Below are 12,288 nucleotides of genomic sequence, written 5' to 3' on the forward strand. Positions count from 1 at the left end.
TGAAACCCTAAAGTTCTAGTAGAGTTTGTGTAACACATTGTCTTAGGGTAGAAGATATTGTTTTTTCAGATGAATTACGATTAATAAAAATATGTTAAATATGTTATAATAACTCATATACACCACATTGAATATTCAAAACATTATTTAGATCGATATTTTTTTTGCACAAACCGTCTCACCGTCAGACTCGTCGCACCGTCAGCCTCGTCGCACCGTCCAACTAGTCAAACCGTCGCACCTTATCGAATTTCGCAAATTTAACAAGTGAAAATTGTAAACATATTGATTATCACCCCAATGAACAATTATCTTGGATTGAAACTAATCCAAGATCTCTAAATTTAACATATTTTGTTTTCTTGACAATGTATGATCTCTCATATGAAACTCTAAAGTTCTAGTAGAGTTTGTGTAACACATTGTCTTAGGGTAGAAGATATTATTTTTTCAGATGAATTACGATTAATAAAAATATGTTAAATATGTTATAATAACTCATATACACCACATTGAATATTCAAAACATTATTTAGATCGATATTTTTTTGCACAAACCGTCTCACCGTCAAACCGTCAGCCTCGTCGCACCGTCAAACTAGTCAAACCGTCGCACCTTATCGAAATTCACAAATTTAACAAGTGAAAATTGTAAACATATTGATTATCACCCCAATGAACAATTATCTTGGATTGAAACTAATCCAAGATCTCTAAATTTAACATCTTTTGTTTTCTTGACAATGTATGATCTCTCATATGAAACCCTAAAGTTCTAGTAGAGTTTGTGTAACACATTGTCTTAGGGTAGAAGATATTGTTTTTTTCAGATGAATTACGATTAATAAAAATATGTTAAATATGTTATAATAACTCATATACACCACATTGAATATTCAAAATATTATTTAGATCGATATTTTTTTGCACAAACCGTCTCACCGTCAAACTCGTAGCATCGTCAAACTAGTCAAACCGTCGCACCTTATCGAAATTCATGTTTTTATCACGTATAAACTGTATATTAATAATCACCCTATATAACAAATATTTTAAGTTAAAAATAATTCTAACTCCCTAACTACAATACTTTTTTTTATAATATACGTTCTTTCAACTAAATCCTAAAATTTTATTACAAAATATAAATTTAGAATGTATTAATACAGTATCTTTATTATGTCATTACATGAATGCAAAATTTCCTAGGATATTGTTTTCGCTACCCATTTATGACAAGACTCGTAATAAATAATTGTCATTCTTTTTATCATCTGTATTCATTATGTTTGTATAAAACAAACATATAATATGAGTAATATGATCAGTTTGAAGAGTAAGACCAGATTGATGAGTATAACTATTTTGATGAGTTTTGCGAGTTTGCCCAGTTTGGAGAATTTACTCGATTTGATCCGTTTGACTCATCCATATCATATAGTTCAAATATAAATTCAAATACAACAAAAATTATAAATGTCCAAAATGAATAACATATTTTAAAATGATAAATTATCTATTAGCAAGAGAGAGGTGGAGAGAGAAGAAAGCGAGAGAGAGACGAGAGAGAAGAGACAGAAGAGAGAGGAGGAGAGGAGAGAGAGAGCGCAAGAAAGGAGAGAGACAATGGAGTGAGAGGTGGAGAGAGGAGAAAACGTGAGAGAGAAAAGACAAAAGAGAGAGAGAGAGGAGGAGAGGAGAGAGAGATCACAAGAAAGGAGAGAGACAATGGAACGAGAGGTGGAGAAAGAAGAAAGCAGGAGAGAGAGAGAGAGAGAGAGGTGGACAGAAAAAAAAGCGGGAGAGAGAGGTGGAGAGAGAAGAGAGAAATACAAAAGAATTTTATTTTATTTTATTATATTATATAAATTAATAAAGGGTATTATAGGAAAACTATATTTATAAGGTTATATTTGATGTTGTCTTTTTTCTTTTTTTTATGAAGGGTATGTGATGAAGTCCAATGTATCATTTAAGGTTATTTTTGCAATTGGCCCGGATGAAACAATAATAAACCTCCTCTCTTGCAGTATACAGTGTTTGATCAGCTGAAACAGCGTCTCCTTAAACAAGCAAAGGCAAAAGCCAAGACCGATTCTTCCCCGGAAGCCCTCTCCGCCTTCATGGCATTCTTGTTAGGTGCGGTTTCCAAAAGTATTGCCACCGTCATCACATATCCAGCGATAAGGTATTAAAAGGCAAAGTTACCGGAATTCTTGATTACCCAAATGTAGGTTATTTGAATCAAGATCTCCAAAACTCGTGGGCGAACATCAATGTCCATTTCGGGCTCGGAGGGGCTGATGATCGAAATGTCTCTGTTTCTGCAGGTGCAAGGTGATGATTCAAGCCGCCACGAATGACTCAAAGGAAAATGAGGCCAAGAAAGGCTGGAGAAGGATCAAGAAAACAATCCATGGGGTTGCCTATTCCATATGGAGAAAAGAAGGGGCATTAGGGTTCTTCAAGGGCTTGCAGGCTCAGATCCTGAAGACAGTTCTAAGCTCTGCCCTGCTTCTGATGATCAAGGAGAAAATCGCCTCAACGACATGGATTCTGATCCTAACTATCCGAAAGTCTCTGTTTCTCACAAAGGGTAGGCTGAAAAGTCCATGATTCTCTGGGCTTGATTTGCAGTTAAGATCTCAGTTTATCTGTCAGTGTCTGAAATTCGGGGCAAGACAAGAACTCAACAAGAAGTGGTATATCCTCATGTTTCTCCTTTCAAGAGATTTCTGAATTTCCATTTGGTGATGATCACAAGGATCTGAGGTTAATGGGAGTTTAGAGAGAGATCTTTGCTTTGTTATATGGTTCTGTAGCTCCTCAAACTTCAGGGTCATCATACGAGAGAGAAATAAAAGAAAAGGGGTCCCTTTGGACAAAATCCATTAATAAAAAAAAATGTTTTTTATTACGCATTTTTTATTTTTTTTATAAGTATAAATAAGTAAATCATGCAACGGACGTGAGTGAAGCTTTAGAACGAAAAAGAGGATCTTTGGCTTTCCATTGCCATCAAAACCGACATCGTATAGATTTCGGGGCCATTTGCGTTTCTCGGAGAGGGAGACGAACGTGAGAGAAGAGAACGGGAAGGAGAGCAAAGATGATGTCCGGCGGGAACTACACGAACATCGATAGCCAGAAAGTCTCTGGATCTGTTCCTGTAAGTGCTTCCGTTTTTTTTTTCTACGTCGATCTGGATCTCGAATTCTCGCTCGTTTCTGCAAGTGTATGTATGTGTGTATACTGATTCATTTCATTGGAAATGTCGGATCTCGAGCATAACCTCATCTGATCAGATCCGGTTTCGTTTTATTCTAATTTCTGTGGTAGGCTGTTCCAGATCCAGGTCATGTCTCCGTCAAATTCACAGGTAATTTTTTTTTGTGTTGCGTCGTGAAATTTTAGGTTGCTGAGAAATTTTGGTAATAGGATGGAATAGGAATGAAGCTTAGATTTGGATTTAGTGGCCTTGTCTCCATGGAACATCATGTTGATTTAGTGATACGATGGGTTTTGTACGAGAATCGCTATGGATTTTGGTTCTGGTTTTTTGGTTAAACAGATTAGGGTTTAGCTGATAACAAAGCAGATCCGTGGCTCAAATGTACCTTATGCGTTCTACTTTTTGATATTTTCTCTAGGCAGTGCCCTAAAGCAAAAGATAACAGAGAGAGAGATGGATGTAGAGAGAGATAGAAAATTAGGCGATTGGAATTGGCGCTTTCTGCTTGTTTATTGTTGTGATTTGAAGTTGTCTCTCTCGTCGCACTAACAGATGCATCATTTGCAGAATCTAATCTTCAGACATTTCCCCCATCCGCAACTCAGGGCAAGATCTCCGGAGGTTCTAATCCTCCTCGAGATGCTGACGGTAAATTCGAAATTCAGATTTGTAAGATTCTGATAATTTTGATTTCGTATTAGTCAAGACTCAAATCCATGGCAAGGTCATATTCTGATACCAGCTTGAGGAATCTAATATATGAAAATTTTGAATTTATGGTTGGGACAACCGGAAATGTATTGATTAACTGTTTAATGCAATTGGCGGTATCATTCTCTTCAGTTCTGTCTTGTCTTATGGCTCATTAGAAAACCTTGACTGGTGCAGATACATTTTCTAGGCCTGTGAATGGTACAGATGAGCCCCAGCCTGGTGGTTGGCTCCATAAATTCACAATCGGTGCTTACAAGCCATACTTTGATGTTGACACCTCGGATGTATTAGAGAGACTCAGAGAATCGCTATTTCCGTTCAGAGGAACATTTACAGAAAAGACAGCGAACAGCCCTGACCTGTAAGACCATCTCTTCTAGTCTTTACTACTTGCAAATGAGCAGACAGACCCGACACAGCATGGCCCAGAAGGAATTTGGGATACGGTTTTTTAAATCTAAAATCGAACTAAAACAGAATAACGTGATTTCCAGGTACGGTCCGTTCTGGATATGCACAACCTTGATATTTGTAGCAGCATCCATCGGGACATTCGTCACATACATAGCACACAAGTGGAAGAAACAAGAATGGGACTATGACATTAATCTGGTGACTTGGTCAGCTGGAGTGTTCTATGGCTATGTCACCATCGTTCCTCTCGCATTGTACGTCGTTCTCAAGTACTTCTCCGCACCGTCAGGCCTTGTCCAACTGTTCTGTCTCTATGGCTACTCCTTATTCGTCTTTATTCCCGCATTGGTAAGTTCAATTTCATCGACACATTTGGTTATGAAAAACTCGAGATCATGATTTGCTTTTTCTTGCTCATCGCAAGGGGTGGCCATTTCAGGTTTCCATTTAGGTTCAGTTCAGGTCGGTTATATTTGGTTTCGACTATTTAGGTTTTAGGAAACTACAACAATTCGGTTTTTATATAGAATTTTGTTTGGTTCGGTTTGGATTCAGCTTTTATTTGATGAAAATACTCATTTTTCAAAGAAATTTCGAGTTTTTCTGTTATATTTTTATTCAGTTTGGATACGTTTATATGTTATTCGGTTTGGTTATTCGGGTATTAACCAAATGGGTCACCGCTGTTCCTCGCAGTGTCTATCCATCGTGCCGTTGGAGATATTCAGATGGGTGATAGCAGGTGTAGCGGGATTCATGTCGGCGACATTCGTGGCGCTGAATCTGAAAGCGCACATCAATTCGGCGGGGGAGAGATGGTTCCTGATCGTCGCCAGTATCTTTCTCCTTCAGCTGGCGCTTGCGGTGGTGTTGAAGCTGTATCTGTTCACCGTCACAGTATGATGAACAACACCTCAAAAGAGGAATGCCCTTTTTTGCAGAGAGAGGTATGATTCTGAATTTGTCGATCCAAGGTTTGTCTGTTCCCATTTTTTGTACTCTCTCTGAAACTCCTGGTTCCAAAAATGCAAGAACAAGACAAATTATACAATTGTTATGGAGATATATATACGCTCAGTTGACTTTGTTGTAGAAACAGTAAAATAAAAATCGATTTGTGTTTTCTTTCATGTTAAGGTGTTGAATTATTTCTGCTTATCATGTAGTTTACAACGTATAAATTCCAATTTTTTGTATCACGGACAGTAAACAGCTATTTTCCTCCCCTTGATTAAGACGGAGAAAACGACATTAGTAAATAAAAACTGAAACTAAAAATAGAAATATGACAGACAGGCCGATTCCCCAGGATGGGTTGCGCTTTAATACATGAGAGAGAGCAATCAATCGCTCAGTCTAAAATGCTGTCGACGCCAAATTAACATTTGCGGAAGAGAGGCAAAAAAAAAAAAAAATCTAATCCACTTTGGTAAGAAACTCTTTACGCTGAGTTCAGTTCAGTTTGGTTCCCGAGCGCATATCTGGACGCCACTGCCGCCAATTGACGCCGTGAAGCACTGCAACCCATTCGACTCCAGCTCCTCCACCACTTTGTCCACCATCTTCCCTGAAACATCTGTGTTTTTTTTTGTTGCAGATTCAATGTCAAGAAAAAAAAAATCAAGATTCGAGATTCAAAGGATCTGAAAACTCGGAGGAGGAAAAAAAGGATACGGGTCGGTAAGAGAGTGAGGACGCAGCCTCCGCCTCCAGCTCCTGTCAGCTTGGAGGCGAGCTTGTACTTGAGAGTGGTCCTGAGCACAGTCTCGATCGAGGCATGGCTCACCCCCATGGACTGGAGCAGTCCCTGGTTCATCTCGATGAGCTCTTCGATCTTCTCTTCTTTCTCAGCTATGGAGGAACTCTCGCCCTTCTCGTCAGACTGGATGATGGCTGCTAGTTCTTTGCTTATTGAGTCCACGGCATTGAACACCGAGGCCATGGCCTCTGGGTGCCTCAGGGCTCGCTCCGAGACTCCTGCTACTAAGGCTTTCGTGTTCCGTCCCACTCTCGTGTTGGTGATGAGCATTCTCAGCGGTATGTTTGACTGCAACCTGGTTAACTCTCCGGATCTGAACTTGATCATGTTACCTGCAACCTCAGAACAAACATCATAAAGGGTTACACCATTTTTGTCTGGAATCGAGAAAGGGACAGTGTCTATGGATGGGACGAACCGTATGTGCTGACGGTGTTGTCGATGCCGGAGGGTTTCCCATGGATGATCTTCTCGCCTTCGAACGCCCATCTGTTCAGCAAGTCAAAGCTGGTTTTGTCAGGAACAGACCACCCATCACGGGTTTCGTCAAGAGATACAGCGTTTGAAGCCGCTAGGAGCACAGCCGAGAGAGCTACGCTTAAAGCTGCGGATGAGCCAAGACCAGAACCGTAAGGGAGCTCAGAAGTGACAACCACAGTAGCAGGTTTGAACCTGTCAACAGAACAGAACACAAGACAGAAAAGCTCCTTTAGTAGTAAACCAAATCTGGAACATACACTGACCCTTGTCAGGAATCAGCCAACCAGGAACCTCATAACGAACATCTGGTGGAAAAATCGAAACTTTTCTTGGTTCCGGGTGGAAAAGTTTGACATTCACAGACAGAACAGTGATAGGACAGTTGTAACCGATGATGGGCTTACCCTATGATATGGGCGTATAGCCAGAGAAACGTGGATATTCCAGACGAAAGCCAGATCTTTGCCTCGGGAATATTCTGCTCTTCGACCAAAACGGCAATGGATTTAAGTGACTGGCTTGAACATGAAGAGGGCGTCGAAGGACAGGGGATGTTTGTGTAATTCATCAGTTCCTTGAGTCTCGCCATGGACCATGAGAACTCCAACGCCATGTCCTTGAGCTGGAGTGTGAGCTTATCATCGTTTTCACCTGTCAGAAATGGAAACCAAAATATGAGAAAACGCAGAATCATTGTCAGGGATTTTCCTGCAAGGAAAATGAATTGTCAGTCAAGAAACCCATATTATCACCGAGAATTTTGGTATTTGGGAACAACGTCTATGGTGGGTTTTTTGTGTTTCGTTCTCTCTGTCTGAACCTTTGAATGATTACGAGAGATGAATCATTAAGGACGAAAAAGGTCCAAACTTTCTGCAGATGTTCACTGAAAATCTAGGAGCTCGATCTCAGAATCTATAACTTATGATCCCAAATCTGAAGAAGAACATAAACTACCCAGAAAAAAGAAAATCTCCACGCCCAGAATTTGGGGGAGGGCAATCCAATCGGGCAGACAAATAAATGGAAAATAGAAACCATTTTTCAGGGAAACGAATCGCAGAGAAAGTGCAGATAAGAAGATTAATCGGAGGGTGAAAAAAACGGAAGAGAGATTTTCGGACGAGGAAAAAGAACCTGATTGAAGAGGAAGAAGGCGGAGAGTGACGTAGGTGTAGAGATCAATGGCGGCGGCGACGGCGGTGGATCCATGGACGACGGCGTGTTCTCCGGCGAGTATGATCTTCCCCGGAGCTCTCGCTTTCACCTCCATTTTCGCTTGCCTCCACACAGTGGTTCTCTCTCTTCCTCGATCACTTTCCGACAAATCCAATGTCTTTGAAATTCGTCGGATTGAAGATAACCCAGAATAAAAAGCTTTGATCTTTTAGGAAGAAGAATCGAAAAGCCGGTCAAATCTGAAGTGCGAATGAGATCTTTTAACGATTGCGCAATATTTTTCACGGGAACGTTGAAAGAGAGAGAGAGAACAAAACAATCGATTTCAAAGCATGTGCAAAACAAGGCCGGCTCCTCATTCCTTATTTTTAACATAGGTATGAACGAAATATTCATTAAATTATAGAGAGAGAGAAAAAAGGACAAACTTTTGTACGTTGTCCTGTCCATTTCAAAGGATGATCTGTGTTTTATAAGTAGGTCCGGGCACGCCACCGGATTTTCCATTATCCGATATGATTCGTTGAGTTGGGTGTTTAAAATTTGAATTTCGAATTCAAGTTCCGGGTCTTGATCGATGATTACTCGTATTCTACGGATACCCATCTGCTAGAATCGGTACCAAACCAATGCATTACATACCATATGGAGTTTTTATAGCCTCAGTCCTCGTCCAAGATGAACCAGTAAGGAGCGAGTCACTGCTGTACTTTGGGTTCACTCACAACGACGCCGTTTCCAATTTCTCCCCTCCGGTTTTTGTTTGTTTTAGGGTCGAGGGCCGTAGAGACCAGACGTGTGGGGATGAATCTTCGTCTTCGTGTTCATGCGGAGGAATCCCATTTCAATGGGTTGTGTTCGCTCAGTCCAATTCGCGTAACAAATGGCTACTGCATTCCTCAAAGTCTGAAACTTTGTTCGAAATCTCGTGTCTTTCTCTCGTTTTCTTCAGTTTTGGACCGAACCCAGATCGAGAGCTTCGTTGTCTGTGCAAGAAGCAAGAGAAGAAGATCATCTGGGCACCAAAGCGCAGCGAGGCTCCTGCTCAAGTCGCTGTCGTTGTTGACCAGAAATCTCCAGATTTTACCAGAGCCGTTGGATTTTGTTATAGCTGAATTGGGGGGCGGTGGAGATGGAGGAGGGGGTCTAGGGTTTCGGAGAGGATTCGGAGGATCCGATGGATGGCGAAGAAAAGGGAAGAGAATATCCCTGTCGGTGTTCTTTTGGACAATTCTAGGGTTCTTCGGTCTCTGCATTATTTCTGGGAGTAAGAAGGGTGACATGATTTTGCCGGTTTTAGGGTTTCTCTTCTTCAGCATTGCTTTGGCCAAGCAGTTGAAGATCAGATCCAAAGATTTGGCTCTTGGGGTTTTCTGCATCGGAGCTTCGCTGTTTGTGGGATTGAAGATGGAGAAGAAGACGTTCATCAAATTAGCTGAGGAAATAAGGAGTCGTTCTTCTGTCCGTACCCTTGAAAAGAGGAAAAACAAGAGAGTTCACAGAAGAGTGTAAGAAACGAGATTTGAGTTCTTATCCTTTTTCAGGTTTCCTTCATTTTTCCATGTCTTCTTCACGTTCCGGAATCCAAATTCATTCGTTTTATACATATAGATACACACACATAATATATATATGTATATGTATAAACAGGCTTATATATTTCTTTTCTGCACAAACTCCGAGACCAATAATCTGATCTTCTTGATAAGTCAAGTCGGGAACTCACACGGTTTGGTCAGTGTTTTCCCGGCCAAACAACAGTTCGATAGCATCATATTAACTAACTGAAGAAACCTCTCTGATGTCTATTAACGCCTGAAACGTGAAGGGGATTTGGTAAAACATTACAGTTAAAAAAAAAAAGGAGACAAAACTCCCAATGGAATCAGAATCCAAAAACCCTAGGAACCCGGTGTGTTCTCATCATCTGTATGCGTCTGGTAAACGGTAACCAGACATCACAATTTTGTCAGTAAACATCTTCCCGGTCTTGGGCATGACATGCCAGTGCATTGTCAAGTTGAAGTCTTTCCCTCGGAGATTGTGTCCCTGCATGTTCCGATCACCGTTGGAATACTCTTTTGCCGAGATGGCGTAAAAGAAACAGAGGGCGGGTTTGGAGGGGGGCGTTTCCTGTTACCTGATCAATGAACCGATACTTATTCGAGATTTGAATCCAGAACTTTGCGTGTTCTTTGGCGGGTATTATAGCATCCCATAGAGAAACCTGTGGGAAAAATGTCATATTTCAAGGAATTCAACAAAAGGGTCCGCATTTTACTTGACAATATTACAGAAATTTGACAGAGAGAGCAATAAGGATGATACCTGGTTCAAGGAATTAGTCGGGGTTTCATACTCTGCCGCTACAAAAACGAAAACCTGCAATATAATTCGTTATAGTGTTAACTTTTGTACATACGACCAAACGGGAATGCAGTATCCAACAGATTTCAGTATGTTTTGCAAGAAAATAGAGCAGATGTTAAACCTGCTTCGTGTTCCAAGTAAACAATGACCGCAAATCCGCCGTTATGTTCAGCGTCAAGCTGACCTACATGAAACGGGAAAAAAAAAACATTAAACAAAAGAAATGACAGATGGGGCAACTAGAGAATCACAAAAGAAGAAACCTTAAAAATACTCAGTAATGACAAACAAGGGTCCGAGCTAAAGCTTATGAGCTACTACCACTTCTGAAATATCATAATCAAATTCCTATGTATAGCAGATCATCGATAACTCCAAGGATCGGTAGCTGGAACTTACGGATAATCCAGAAAATTTGATTCATGGACAGCAGCTGCTGCGATTTTTCGGGACGAAAATGGCAGTCTAAACTCTTAGAAGATAGAGATCACAGCTGATAACCGGTACGAATTGGGAGTACCCATCTAACCATTTCTCGCTTAAATTATAGAATCCGAGGCCTTTACAGGTATAACAACGCTTCCTAAGATTGAGAGTAAGCTTCTCTAAAGCAAGGCTAGAAATGTGCTTTTTTCTAGAATTTCCATCTTCTTGGCCCACCTTTACCACCACCATCATAGATCGAAAATGAATATGCAAATGAGAAATCAAACATGATTCAAAACTCTAAATGCACTCTAGCAGATACGGAGTTCAAAATGAAGCAACTTAAGCAATACACAGAACACCTGTAGCGAGGAGAACCCCATATAATAAATGACAAAACCATGAAACCTTACCTCATCATTTCCATGGGGTTGCTTCTGAAACCAGTTGATATTCAATATCTGTAACCAAGACCCAAAACCCATATGAAAATTTAGGGATTACCATGATTACAAAACCAAGAAACAACACTTCCTGGCTTCAACGGCTGAACTCCAAGTTCACCGCCAAAAAACGCCAGAATCAAAATTAGGGTTCTAAACAACCCAAACCCAGCAAAAAGAAATCGGAGCGACCACAAACAGATCCAATATAAACCACATCTAAAACAAGATCTATACATTCGAAAATAGACATACGAGCCTTATACCTGGATCTGAGCAGAAGGAGTTGGATGGTTGAAATTATCGGAGAAGGAGGCGATCGCGCACATGAAAGCGAGAATGGTGACGGAGAACGTGAGCAGAGCATTGGCTCTGTAACCGAAAGCATGCATCTTTGGCCCTTCCCTTCGAATCACTCGTTGGGGCTCTTACCGTTTCCCGAGTTTGGTTCTTCCCTCACGATCTGTCTTTGTTTCCCAACCTATGTCCGTACGGTTTGGAAGAAGACGGACGTCTTGTTTGTGTGACTTTTCCAATCAATTAATTGATTTAGTACTTTTAAAAATTATAAAAACATTACTGTTAATCCAAACCATAACAAATTTTTTTTTCATTTTTTATATATCAAAGAGAATTGTTTATACACAATTACGAGAATAATTATTATATATTTTTCTTATTTCTGAAAAATATTATCAAATACTCGTATTTCACTATTTTATTGACTTCAAATATCCCCGATTGTCTTAATATAACCGACACTGATGTTGCAATCACATATAAAAAAATGGGCTTAAACCGGAACCGGTTTATTTTGGTTTATAGTCCAATTCGAATAATCAAGGTCCAATATGTAAATGATAAGATACAAATATCAAAGCGCACAGCCCATTACCGTATGGTCATATATGAATCTCCAATTATATCATATGATCAATTATACCAATGGTTGTTAATTCATATAACACATGACACTACATTATAAGTTTATAACGAATGACGTAATAATAAATAATACCATCAATTATTTTATTTTTTTTCCCAAGAGGAGGAAACAGCAAAAAAAAAAGACGAAATAAATACACTTTCAACCACATGCACATATATCTGAAAATTATAATACCCAATTTACATGACACTACAACTGCTAGCGCTCTCATCGTTGAAGAAGTGAGTGTACGAGTCGGGATTCGGCGGCGGCATCGGCGGCGGATGAGCATAATTCACGGCGGGGTACGGCCTTGCATACGGCATCATCGGCTGGTACATAT

At 40.1% G+C, this 12,288-nt stretch overlaps 6 protein-coding genes across 6 annotated transcripts in view; 3 read left to right on the forward strand and 3 right to left on the reverse strand.

Annotated features, from left to right (window-relative positions):
- LOC104802803 (peroxisomal adenine nucleotide carrier 1-like) overlaps positions 1 to 2,797 on the forward strand; it is a 20,076-nt gene extending 17,279 nt beyond the window's left edge. The window contains exons 4-5 of the mRNA XM_010526575.1: positions 2,031 to 2,188; positions 2,331 to 2,797. Coding sequence (XP_010524877.1) covers positions 2,031 to 2,188; positions 2,331 to 2,616 — 444 coding nt within the window. The 3' untranslated portion in view covers positions 2,617 to 2,797. The remainder of the gene's footprint in view (positions 1 to 2,030; positions 2,189 to 2,330) is intronic.
- Positions 2,798 to 2,996: 199 nt separating this feature from the next.
- On the forward strand, positions 2,997 to 5,490 carry LOC104802804 (protein YIPF1 homolog). The gene is made up of 6 exons (XM_010526576.2): positions 2,997 to 3,169; positions 3,340 to 3,379; positions 3,800 to 3,880; positions 4,121 to 4,307; positions 4,441 to 4,708; positions 5,057 to 5,490. The coding sequence occupies exons 1-6, from the start codon at positions 3,110 to 3,112 to the stop codon at positions 5,261 to 5,263; spliced, it is 843 nt and encodes a 280-aa protein (XP_010524878.1). The 5' UTR covers positions 2,997 to 3,109; the 3' UTR covers positions 5,264 to 5,490.
- A 121-nt stretch (positions 5,491 to 5,611) lies between these two features.
- On the reverse strand, positions 5,612 to 8,093 carry LOC104802807 (mevalonate kinase). Its single transcript, XM_010526580.2, has 5 exons — positions 7,737 to 8,093; positions 7,004 to 7,250; positions 6,538 to 6,791; positions 6,035 to 6,451; positions 5,612 to 5,936 (listed from the first exon to the last, which is right to left on the reverse strand). Exons 1-5 carry the CDS (start codon positions 7,870 to 7,872, stop codon positions 5,818 to 5,820), a joined length of 1,173 nt encoding a protein of 390 aa, XP_010524882.1. The 5' UTR covers positions 7,873 to 8,093; the 3' UTR covers positions 5,612 to 5,817.
- A 145-nt stretch (positions 8,094 to 8,238) lies between these two features.
- Positions 8,239 to 9,641, forward strand: LOC104802806. Its single transcript, XM_010526579.1, has 2 exons — positions 8,239 to 8,464; positions 8,551 to 9,641. The coding sequence occupies exon 2, from the start codon at positions 8,583 to 8,585 to the stop codon at positions 9,288 to 9,290; it is 708 nt and encodes a 235-aa protein (XP_010524881.1). The 5' UTR covers positions 8,239 to 8,464; positions 8,551 to 8,582; the 3' UTR covers positions 9,291 to 9,641.
- LOC104802805 (signal peptidase complex subunit 3B-like) lies at positions 9,555 to 11,539 on the reverse strand. The gene is made up of 6 exons (XM_010526578.2): positions 11,284 to 11,539; positions 10,988 to 11,035; positions 10,270 to 10,332; positions 10,107 to 10,160; positions 9,919 to 10,005; positions 9,555 to 9,827 (listed from the first exon to the last, which is right to left on the reverse strand). The coding sequence occupies exons 1-6, from the start codon at positions 11,407 to 11,409 to the stop codon at positions 9,702 to 9,704; spliced, it is 504 nt and encodes a 167-aa protein (XP_010524880.1). The 5' UTR covers positions 11,410 to 11,539; the 3' UTR covers positions 9,555 to 9,701.
- Positions 11,540 to 12,145: 606 nt separating this feature from the next.
- LOC104803110 (protein qua-1-like) overlaps positions 12,146 to 12,288 on the reverse strand; it is a 2,472-nt gene continuing 2,329 nt past the window's right edge. The window contains exon 4 of the mRNA XM_010526985.1: positions 12,146 to 12,257. Coding sequence (XP_010525287.1) covers positions 12,146 to 12,257 — 112 coding nt within the window. The remainder of the gene's footprint in view (positions 12,258 to 12,288) is intronic.

Source organism: Tarenaya hassleriana, unplaced genomic scaffold, assembly GCF_000463585.1.
Source record: "Tarenaya hassleriana unplaced genomic scaffold, ASM46358v1 Cleome8, whole genome shotgun sequence".
Classification (NCBI taxonomy): domain Eukaryota; kingdom Viridiplantae; phylum Streptophyta; class Magnoliopsida; order Brassicales; family Cleomaceae; genus Tarenaya; species Tarenaya hassleriana.